The 12,201-nt window shown below is 42.8% G+C and overlaps 1 protein-coding gene across 1 annotated transcript in view; it reads right to left on the reverse strand.

Annotated features, from left to right (window-relative positions):
* Positions 1-12,201, reverse strand: part of dop1a (DOP1 leucine zipper like protein A) — a gene marked incomplete at its 5' end in the record, with an annotated part of 48,026 nt that overhangs the window by 13,980 nt on the left and 21,845 nt on the right. The window contains 6 exons of the mRNA XM_083646464.1: positions 7,114-7,193; positions 8,202-8,346; positions 8,589-8,655; positions 8,869-8,973; positions 10,333-10,388; positions 11,238-11,372. Of these exons, the coding sequence (XP_083502590.1) occupies positions 7,114-7,193; positions 8,202-8,346; positions 8,589-8,655; positions 8,869-8,973; positions 10,333-10,388; positions 11,238-11,372 (588 nt within the window). The remainder of the gene's footprint in view (positions 1-7,113; positions 7,194-8,201; positions 8,347-8,588; positions 8,656-8,868; positions 8,974-10,332; positions 10,389-11,237; positions 11,373-12,201) is intronic.

A 12,201-nucleotide genomic window follows, 5' to 3' on the forward strand; every position in this document is an offset into this window, starting at 1 on the left:
ATATCGATTGTTTGACAGGGAAGCCAAGAAATCTTCATTATATTAAATGAGAAATAAGTAACTCAACTGTTTTGAAGTCTTTCAGTCCAGTTTCACACAATATCTTTGACTTTGAACACAAAATCAATCATACAAATGTAATTATGAAACAACCAATCTTTAATATAACCTTGCTGTCACATGAGTTTTTTTTACATTAACCTTAAAGATGTTAACATCTTACAGTGCAACATCTAACAGTACTGTGTAGTACTTTAAGCCCAACAAAAAATATTTTGCTGCCTTAAACATTTGATTTTTCCACACAGAACGTGACCTTGGTGGTATTACCTTTTTCTTTTGTCAAAACTTGACTAGTGCCATGAAGTTCATGAACCTATTCAATGGGTGATTGATTGTTGACACTTATTTTTTGAAAAATAAAAAAAATAAAAAATAAAAAGATTTCTGACTGAGTCTTCAATTCAAAACAATACTTATCTCCATTTGACTCAATAGATGCTGAACTGAACATGGGAATAATATTTAACAAAAGACAGAGAGACAGACACAGACAGACAGACAGACAGACAGACAGACAGACAGACAGACAGACACACACACAGACAGGCAGACAGACAGGCAGACAGAGAGACAGACAGACAGACAGACAGACAGACAGACAGAGAGACAGACAGACAGACAGACAGACAGACACAGACAGACAGACAGACAGACAGACAGACAGACAGACAGAGATACATCAATACCTCAACTTTATACATTATGATCGGAACAATCAAGATGTAATTTGCTACAACAGTAATTAATTTACTTTCTGTCCATACTCCAGAGCGAGACTGCCCTCTTGTGGAACAAGCTGGACTTGAATGGGGCATCTTGCGTAAACACATTGAGGCTTTTAGTAGGAAAACCACCCTGCGGGCCTCCTCTTCTCAATATCAAAGATGAAATAAATTGAAAAATAAATAAAATCACATCTGTTCACAGGCCTGTTCTTCTTTATAAAACAAACAAATGCCTCTTACTAAGAAAACTAGAAAAGCCTTAGTGGACCTCATATATAGTGCAAATGGATTACATAGTAGGCCTTCTTAATAAAATAAATTTGAAAACAAAATAAAAACCTTCCCTGCATATAGTATGGCTGAATATTAAAATTAAATAAATAAGAAAATCAAGTCTCACAGGCCTCTTCTTTATGAAACAAAAACACTTCCTTTACTATGAAAACTCAAAAGCCTTCCTGGTATATAGCTTATAGTGGGCGGAATAGCACTGCAGCATAAATAATAAAATAAATCTAATCACACAGGCCTCTTCTTATGAAACAAAAAGTTTCCCTCTTTTAGGAAAAGCCTTCTAGCTTATAGTAGGCCTAATAGCAGCATAAATAATACAATAAAATAAATATAATCACAAAGAAGAGGCCTGTGTGATTAATTATTTTTCATGAAACAAAAAGTGTCCTTTTACTATAGCCTAAAATTAAACCACGGATATGGCCGGGTAGGCCTACCTCATTAGGCTACTTCTTAGTGAGATGCATGTTCTTCTTGACAAACATGAGCATCTCCACCTTGTCACAGTTCAGTCTATTTCTCTTCTCATCCAAGATGTGAGAGGCACAGCTGAACAGCCGCTCACTGTCGGTGGAGGCGCACGGAGCACACAGGTATTTGCGTGCCATTTGTGCCAGTGCGGGAAAACGCAGGTGATTCTCTCTCCAATATCCGAGTGCATTCTCTTTTCTGGGAATGGGGGCCTCTACAAAGAAAACGTCCAGTTGCTGTGATGCTGCCCTGCGTCTTGGCGTTTCTGTTTCTGGTCGCTCTTCCTCCAGAATCTCATCAAACATGTCATGCAGAGTGGACTGTTCCCCATCAGCTCGTGCCCTCTTGCTCTGTCGATCATCACCATCTCTCTCTCCGACACCCGCTCTCTCTCCACCGTGCGTCCTGGGCACATCTCCAGCGTCAGGCGTCTCCAGGAGCGCGTCAAGTGTGGCTCGTACGCGCTGCTTGTCATCAAAGTAGCGGTCCTTGTATCTGGGATCGAGTGACGTTGCGATGCAGTACAGGGGCTCATACTCGATTCGGCTGAAGCGTGTATCTATAGCCTCTAATAAGGTGGTTTTGGTAGTTTTAACACCATGATCTGTGTCAACCTCCTTGCTTAATAGACGTCTCAGGGCTCTCACCGAGGGGATAACGTCAGCCGCCGATGCCTCTGCACTGCTGATTTCTCTTGTCAGTACTTCAAACGGGGAGAGAAGTGTGACAACGTTTTCCATTAATCCCCACTGATGGACAGTGAGAGTTGCAGGGAGCTCGTATTCTGCGGCATATTGTGCAATTGCGCGCTTTTGCTCCAAAAGGCTCTCCAGCATATAAAATGTGCTGTTCCAGCGAGTGGAAACATCTTGCTGCAGCCGTTTGTGTTTCATCTGAAGCTGGCTCTGCGCATCCTGCAGGCGTGAGTAGGCAAGGGGTGAATGTTTAAAGTGTCCAACTATTTTTCGGCCAATCTTCACCACATCCGCGATGCTCCGCTGGCTCAGGACGCCGTCATGCACAGCCAGCTGCAGCGTGTGTGCCATGCAGCCAAAGCTGGCCAGCCTACTGTCTCGCATAGCTTTATCCATGTTTCTGGCGTTGTCTCTTACGACAACATGCACTTTGGATTTGTCGATATTCCACGTTTCAAACATGCTGTCAAACGCACTCGAGATAGCAGGTGCGTTATGGGACCCGGAGAATTCTTGGGAGTGTAACACGGCTTTCACCAAGTTAAAGTCCTTGTCAATCCACTGTGCCGTGAGGCTAAGCATGCTCACAGGGCTAGCATCCGAACTCCATATATCAGTCGTAAAACTGATTGCAGGTATGTCACCAGCCAGCAGCTCATGAATGTGTTTTGCAACAACGTTGTAGAGTTCAGGGAGACACACGTCTGCGAAATGGCGCCGACTGGGCAGTGTGTAACGAGGCTCCAGGTGGTCCATTAAGCTTCGGAAACCCACGTCTGCCACAACGGAGAAAGGTTGATCATCTAACGCGATGAACTCCATCACTTTCTTAGTGATCCCCTTTGCTTTGGTGCTGTCCGCGGGGTATTGTTTCCCCTTCTCAAAAGCTGCGGCTATTGTCTGTGTCGACCCAGCATTGCTGCCGCTGGTGCTGGTGGCTTGTTTCCTTGCGTCGAGTTCAGCTCTCCTTTTTCTGTCAGCTGCGAGGTATGCATTATACTCGTCAACATGTCTATTTTTTAAATGTCCGCTGAGATTTGTTGTGTTGAAATTCTTGACACTAGTCCCTCCTCTGGAAATGTCAAGGCCACAGGTCCTACAAACTGCAAAACGCGGGTCTTTATCTGAGATCTGGAAAAACTGCCAGACGCAGGACATTTTGTTTCTCTTTGAAAACCACACACTGGGGCAAATGGCACCGCCTACTTCTTCAAGTGAACCAGAGTGTTTGATATGTGGGTTGTGTCAATCAGTGGCTGCTGTAGGGTAGCCAGGCAGAAATTAGGTGGCGCAACCTGACAAAACTGATGTTCTAAACATCGGCCACTGCAATCGGTGAACATGGGCCTTTTTCACCGATGGCCGATTGCAGTCAACAAGGCCCATATCGGCCAATGCCGATGTGCGACCGATACATCGGTGCATCCCTAATTCATATTATTCCATAATTCTGCTGTTTAAGGTCGTACCCAGCCAGTGAGCATGAATCCCTTCAAGGGATCACACGGCGCCACCTTAAAAATCTACACAGCAGCTGCGCCACCCACCTCAGATCCTTTACTTTGTGCAGGAGAAAGCGGAGAAAGCCGTGATCAGAGAGACACCGATGCATGCTGCAGCCAGAGCCACACAGATTGCTCCGTCTGCAGCCGACAGTTGGCTGCGATCCGCGCCCACAACTGAGCTCCTCCGCCTCTGTCTATCTGTCTGCATATAGTCTCTCCACACGACCACCCGCCAGAAAGGCAGCACCCGAAGCCGAACGGCCAAACCCTTTCCCGCAGTCCCGTTTGCCATTTCCTTGTCGCGCTGGGATCGGAGGCTGCGAAAAACGGAGGCTGCGAAATAGACTGTGTGCGTGTGGGGAGGAGTCTGCAGCTCAGGGGTGGAGAGGGGGGTGGGGCACGCAGGCTGCACAGAACTACACCATGTCACCACATCAGAAAACATTAGCCAGAGTCAGTGAATGTGCTTGAAATTAGAGTGCAAAAAGTATTCATAAAAGTGACTTTATCTTGAAAAGTAAAAAAAGACAGCAGAAAACCCTTGAAAGTGCTCTTCTTTCAGAGGCTGTCATTTCATAATGGAACTGTCTAGAAACAAAATTTCTTCTTTGAAAGAAGCAGGAGTGTCCAATGTTTCATTAGAGTCCAGCCCTATCCATATAGCCCTAATAGAAAAAATTCTATAGCTGTTTTCAACTGAATGGAAGTGAATCTGGCACAGGCTCCAGACAATTTTACTGAAGCGCTGTGGCACTCAATGTGTTAAAGTAATAAGTTACTTTACAATATTACTTTCTGTGTAGAGTAACTCATTACCTATTACACTACTTTTGCATTACTTTCACCAAAATAACAGCAGCAGCAGAATGACATTGCCGCCCCGGAACCATCCCGAAAAATAATTTCAACCACCTTGAAATCAGTGTAAACCATCCAAAATTCTAAATGTTATTATTTTCCTTTCTTATTGTCATCTATAGTGGTTATTTGCATAAAAACACACAGTTTGATTAGGAAATGATTGTGTCTTTTTGAAATATGTGCTTTGATTTAATCAAATGTAACTCAATTTGTAACTTGAGTTACTTGACAAAGTAACTGGTATAATATTACTGAAATCCTATAAGTAATAAATTATATTACTGAGTTACTGCTAAAAGTAATATATTACATGTAATATGTTACTTTTGTAATGAGTTACACCCAACACTGATGGTAAGTTACTTACTAAAAATGCCGGGCGCCATGCCAAATGATGATCAATTATGCCTTGTGCAACTTCTGTGATGCTTGTTCAAGTTCAAGTTCAAGTTCAAGTTTATTAGTGTCCCAAAGGGCAAATTGAGTTGCAGCATATAGACATACAAATAAGAACATTGACAAGAAACAACACAAGTAGCATGTTAAATGTTACATGCCTATAGTTAAAATAAATAAAAGGCTAAATAAAACATCAAGGACCTTGTTTGTGGCACACAATGACCGATAATGTGCAAGGTAGCATTAAAGTGCACAGCGATCGGTAAAGTGCACAGCGATCCGTAAAGTGCACAGCGATCAGTAAAGTGCAGACACGCAGCGACCGGTAAAGTGAGGTAGTAGAATAAAGTGCACAAATGGCCAGTAAAGTGCACAAAGTAATGAAAGGTAAATCAATAGTTAAAAACAATAAAAGCAATAAAACAATAGAAACCATAAAATCAATAGAAACAATAAAACAATACAAACAGCGGCGGAGGCTGAAAGTAAAAAATGATAATAAAACACTAAACCATCAATGCCTTCCCTCAGCAGCGTTCAATGCTCGAATGGAGACAGGGACAAAGGAGAACTTGTGCCTATTTTTTGTGGCCCGTGGGGCACACAGTCGACGACCTGAAGGAAGGAGCCTGTACTCCGAGCTTAGAGGGTGGGCTGCGTCTGAACGGATGGACAAAGCCTTCTTAAGTACTTGTCTGTGGAAGACATGGTCGAGGCTGTCCAGATGGATACCGGCTACTTTAGAGGCCACCTTCACAATTTTTCAGAGGGAATTCTTATCCTTAATACACAGGTTACCATACCAACAGGCAATGGAGAAGGAAATTACTGACTCGATATAGGCGCTATAAAACAGTTTCATCAGAGTCTTATCAATTTGAGACTAGTTGAGACATTGTTTAGCTTAGTTGTTTGTGATAACTGACTCTGCTCTGTGCTCTGCTGTGCCTATATAGCCTACGTCTTTTTTAGTTTCAGAGCTGGAAATGTTATGGACTACTTCTGCAGTGTCTAGAGCAGTGGTTCTCAACTGGTGTAGCCTCAGGACCCACTATTTTCCTTGTCATGAAGTCGCGACCCAAATTTCAGATTTTTTTTTAAACCACTCAAATTTATTGCACAAAAAATAGCACATTAATTTAATACACAATGCCTTCATGCACTGTTATAAACCTCAAATGAACAAAAAAGTGCAACAGAAGTGCAACTAGGGCTAAAAGCTATTGAAATAAGGCAGACTTGAATTACAGGCCTATATGTTTTTAAATTTAAACAAGTCAAACTGGTCATGCTCAGAAAGTCTTATTTGAACTGTATGAAATATGAAATAAAAGGCAGACTTATCTTGAATTACATGCCTATATGTTTTTAAACAAGTTAATAATCATAATAATAATAATAAAACAAGTTAACCTGGTCATGCTAATCCAGTTTCAATAGTCTGAATTTAACTAATATGAAATAAAAAGGAATCACAGGCAGGCTATATGCTTTTTAGTTAAACTGGTCATAACTTTTAATTAAACTGGGGCCATGCTAATCCAGTTTCAATCATCTGAATTGAACTAAAATTAAATATGAAATGAAAAGGCAGACTTCTCTTGAATTACAAGCAGAGCATATGCTTCAGCTTGTTAAACAAGTAAAACTGGTCAGGCTAATCCAGTTTCAATAATCTGAATTTAACTCAAATTAAATATGGATTTTTTTTTTGCCAATGCCCAATCAAAACGGCCCGCGACCCACCTTTGGGTCGCGACCCACCAGTTGAGAAACGCTGGTCTAGAGGACACAATAAGTTAAGTCATGTGTGTCAGTGTAGTGTGTGCGTGCGGAGGGGGGGAGGGTGCTGGGACCAGTGCGTGCCGGGGGAAGGGGAGTGTTCCGCATAATAGGTGCGTTCCCCCAGTTCTCCAGATAGCACTAGACCTCTGGACAGGCCTAAACATTGCTGTTAAATGTGAGTGAGAGCAGCTTGAGGCCGAGACATGAAGCCAAATGTCTAGAACAATGGAAATAACAGAGCAACTGGCTGATGGGACAGAGAAACAAGTTGTGCAAGAAGCAGTGAGCTGAAATACAGACACATTGGTGTTTTACCTCGGCCAGCAGTGTGAGGGCATGAACGCTGTACACTGATGGAGTGAAGCTGGAGGCCTCCATCACTGTGAGCATTAAATCTATAAAGACACACACACACACACACCATTAGTGGAGGCTAAACAGCAGAACGCATGCTGCCATGCTGAAACATGCAGGCTTTCTGCAAAACATGAGTAGCTACACTTCACAGTGCTCTCTCAACCTCTAGTGCATATGGTGGATGTAGACAGAAGCTCTCTGCTCCTTTTGACACCTTGTTTCAGTGTCCTGTAGGGGTGTCACGATACACTCAGTTCACGATACGATACGTATCACGATACTGGGTTCACGATAACGATACGATACGATACGATTTTAACAATATTTTTTTAAACTTGAATAATGACAATATATGACTGGAAAAGTAGTATTTTATTTGAAATGCACAAATAAAAAACATGCTGTTGTGGGAAATTGTTATTACAATAACAACTAGAAAAAACATGAGATTGGAGATAAGGCTTATCTTGAAATAGAATGAGTTACACCGTCACTTAGATTTACTTTGAACTAAAAGGTTTCTCAGCAGTATAAATTCTCATTATGCATCTTCAGTTTTTCTTCAAACTCAAACAACAAGACTTTTCTTAGTCTATTTTTTATGCATCTTCAGTTTTTCCTGTCAAGTAAACAGTTTTGCCAGAAACTCAATTGAATGGTTTCTCTCCTGTATAACTTCTCATGTGTCTCTTCAGAGACTTGTTCAACTGAACTACTTTCCACACATTAAACTTCAACAAACAAAGACGTTTCTTTGTCTATTAAAAAAAAAAAAAAAAAAAAAAAAAAAAAATTGCGATATGAGATTTCATGTCAACGATACATATCGTTTTACTATCGCAAAATTTCGTGGGACGATATATTGTGACACCCCTAGTGTCCTGTATCCACATACTTGCATAGATCAGATGCCATGCCTTAAGTTAGAGGTAGAGCCAGGTCATGTGTAAAACTAGCTGACATGCAGCAATAGACAATGCCATTGGCACATTCTCCAGTGCAATTATAAGGCCCAAGCAAAAGTTGATGTACTGTAAGTAACCCACCTTCCACATCGGCTTCCAGGTTAGCTCCATCCACAACTATCTGAGGAGAGGCCTTGACCTCCAGGTTCCTCCTCAGCCAAGTGGTTTGTTCCAGAGAGGAGCCTGCAATTGTCCCGATGGCCTCCACCACTTTATGAGTCACATCCTGAATACAGAAATAATGATTAGTCTATTTAGTAGGAAATAATGTTTAGTCAGGTCAGTTTACTGCAGTGCAGTTCACTCTCCATATACCCAGAAATAAGTGCCACTTATCATTACGATGACGTAAAAAGACAGAAAATGGCTAAGCTGCGATGATACTAAATAAAAACTAAGAAAAATAATGTTTTGTTTTCCCCCCCAGAAACAATTGAGAGTTAAGAGGGAGTCAAGGCAGTTAATTACCTGCAGTTCCCGCTGGTCCTTCTTGCTCTCCAGATTAGGATTCTTCAAGATGAACTCATTCAGAACTCTTTACAAGAGGAAAAATAAATGAATAGTGGTGTTAAATACGTAACTGCAGGAGTGGGAAAAGGTGTAGTCTCTATCAAATCTACGTAGCTGCTACAGTCCATTGTGGGGACCCATTAACATCCACACACTGATGATTAAGATGTCATACAAGTTCATCTGTAAAGGTTGTGAGGCTGTGTCCATGTGAAATATATTAGGAAAAGACACCAACCCCAGTATGAGGAACTGTCCAGGAGCAGGTAGTCCTAACTGTACAGCATCCTTTAGCAGCGCTAGCAGAGATGGCCAGCTATCGACCAAACTGGAAACAGGGATCCTAGGGAGAACAGAGGGCACAATCATGAACATGAACACAGAGGTGAACAGCTTCATGAACATGAACACAGAGGTGAACAGCTTCATGAACATGAACACAGAGGTGAACAGCTTCATGAACATGAACACAGAGGTGAACAGCTTCATGAACATGAACATGAACACAGAGGTGAACAGCTTCATGAACACAGAGGTGAACAGCATCATGAACATGAACACAGAGGTGAACAGCTTCATGAACATGAACACAGAGGTGAACAGCTTCATGAACACAGAGGTGAACAGCTTCATGAACACAGAGGTGAACAGCTTCATGAACATGAACACAGAGGTGAACAGCTTCATGAACACAGAGGTGAACAGCTTCATGAACATGAACACAGAGGTGAACAGCTTCATGAACACAGAGGTGAACAGCATCATGAACATGAACACAGAGGTGAACAGCTTCATGAACATGAACACAGAGGTGAACAGCTTCATGAACACAGAGGTGAACAGCTTCATGAACACAGAGGTGAACAGCTTCATGAACATGAACACAGAGGTGAACAGCTTCATGAACACAGAGGTGAACAGCTTCATGAACACAGAGGTGAACAGCATCATGAACACAGAGGTGAACAGCATCATGAACATGAACACAGAGGTGAACAGCATCATGAACATGAACACAGAGGTGAACAGCTTCATGAACAGAGGTGAACAGCTTCATGAACACAGAGGTGAACAGCATCATGAACATGAACACAGAGGTGAACAGCATCATGAACATGAACACAGAGGTGAACAGCATCATGAACATGAACACAGAGGTGAACAGCTTCAGCTTTTAGAGGCTTCTTCTATGATGGGATCATGGGACATCTATAATGGTTAGATGGTTTAAGACAGGGGTCGGCATCCTTTTTGATGCAAACTGCAATGTTGATGCTTGATGCTTGTCAATCAGTGTGTCTGAGGTTTATTAGTTGGAGGACCTGAAATGGTCGCGCCAACATTTTCATCTGCTCTCTGCTGCTTTGGAATGTATTGAATGCATGGAACGCAAGGAGGCTAACCAATCAGAGGCAGAGTAGCGTGGGTCACTACCGTAAATATCCTAAATAACAGGCTGTGCAACTGCAAATGGCTGTGAAATAGATAATTGGGCATTTCAACATTTCTACAAAAAAAAATCTCAATTGCACACTTATTGCTAGTGCTACTGCTGCCATGCCACTGGTTAACCCTTTGAGTGCCAGAGGTGGCACCCGTCCCCTAGTTCGCTGACCCCTCGTTTAAGAGGCCTAAATACTTCAACTAACTGAGATAAAAGGCATACTCTAACACACGTAGATTAGCACAGCAGTGATCTCACCTCTGAACATAGGCATAGAAGAACTGCAGCATGCACACCTCCAAGGAGAGGTGCTTCTGTTGGAGAAAGAATGCAGGAAAATGTAAGAATATAGAGAATAACCACAAACAAATGATCAGCTCCTGTTGTATGGATAAGGAACTTTTTATCATCACTAGGCATCTCACGCGCTCAATTCCTAGACGTGCCCTGTAGCTGGCATACTCATCGCCCGCCCTGCGGCCAAGCTGCGCCCTCCAGCTCGACCCTGTGTGGGCTCACTTGCTCCCTCGCCCGCCTTGCAACTTGCCCGCTGTGCATTGCTCCCTTGCTCTTATGACATCACTGATGAGGTCACAACTTCGCATCACTGATGACATTCAAATTGCTCTTATGTCAAAATGCCTATCACTTCTGTGACTTTATGACATCACTGATGACATCATCAGTGATGTCACAACGACGGGACTTTATGACATCACTGATGACATCATCCCTGATGACATCACATCATTAGGTAATTAGGGCAATCACCCAATTAAAAAGTCTGGCTCCGTCAGGTCACCCGCATGGATGCTCTTTACACCCTCTGACAGCCCGATTATACGTAAAAACGGCATAGGCCGAGATTCTACACACACACACACACACACACACACACACACTTCTCATTCTAAGTATAGAAAGATAGAAATAGGATACTCAGAAACACTGAAAAAGCCCTGGAGTGTCTAACAGTCTCTTGCTGAAGAGAAAGGGGAAGAAACCATTTCAGCTAATGGACTTCAGTAACAAGACAAGTGTACCAGCAGCAAGAAAAAGGTGGGATTTGAGTCTAGATTTTGTTAGACGCAGAACATGTTGCGAGTTAAAACACCAACCTTTTCGTTTGCGATGGCAGGCATGTTGCGAGTTAAAACACCAACCTTTTCTTTTGCGATGGCAGGCGGCTGTTTCAAGACCTCTTTGACAGTCTGCATGACAGTCTCGGTCCGCATGGCGCTCACCGAACGAACCAGCTCAACCAGCAGCAGCTGTTCTTCACTGGCTGTGGGAATCACCTGTAAAACAAACAGATATCAAGAAGATCAAGTGTTAGAACTGCATAGAGAATTGTATATATATATATATTTCTTTTCTCCCCCGATTTTTTCTCCCATTTTTATCCGCCATTAGTGCTAATTTTAATTTATTTATCCTGGTTGCTGCTCCACCCTCTGCCGATCTGGGGAGAGCCGAAACTGGCTCCATGCTTCCTCCGAGACATGGGCAGTTAGCCAGCCCCTTCTTTTCACCTGACAGGGGAAGCTTCACCGGTAGGACATAGCACGTGGGAGGTTCACGCTATTCCAACCAGTTCCCCTCCCTCTGAACAGGCGCCCCTAACGACCAGAGGAGGAACCACATTAGCAACCAGGATATTGCATGTTTTGGTGAAGGGGTTCCTATATGAAGGAAACCCCCGGGAGGCACGGGAAGAACATGCAAACTCCACACAGAAAGGCCCTTTTGACGACTCGAGGCACTCGAGGACATGCGGACGGGCACGCACTCCTTCAGCGTTCACAGCGTCCCAGGTGGGAATCAAACCCAGGACCTTCGAGCAGTGAGGCGACAGCGCTTACCACTGCACCACCGTACCCCCCACTGCATAGAGAATTGTAAAGTGAAAGACCTCAAATAGAAGTAAAAAAGAATAGAGATGTCATAACACAGTAGGTTTATAGTTAGAGGTTTGTTGGAATCATTTCTTAAAAACCACTTAAACTCGATTGAGATTGATACAATATAATTGGATAATGAGAACCTACATCACCCCAGTAAAGTTAAGTAAATTTGATTAGAATATTCCTGATACTTGTTATAAATGTAATCATCAAGGTACTTTGT

Source organism: Poromitra crassiceps, assembly GCF_964638095.1.
Source record: "Poromitra crassiceps genome assembly, chromosome: 1".
Taxonomy (NCBI): Eukaryota; Metazoa; Chordata; class Actinopteri; order Beryciformes; family Melamphaidae; genus Poromitra; species Poromitra crassiceps.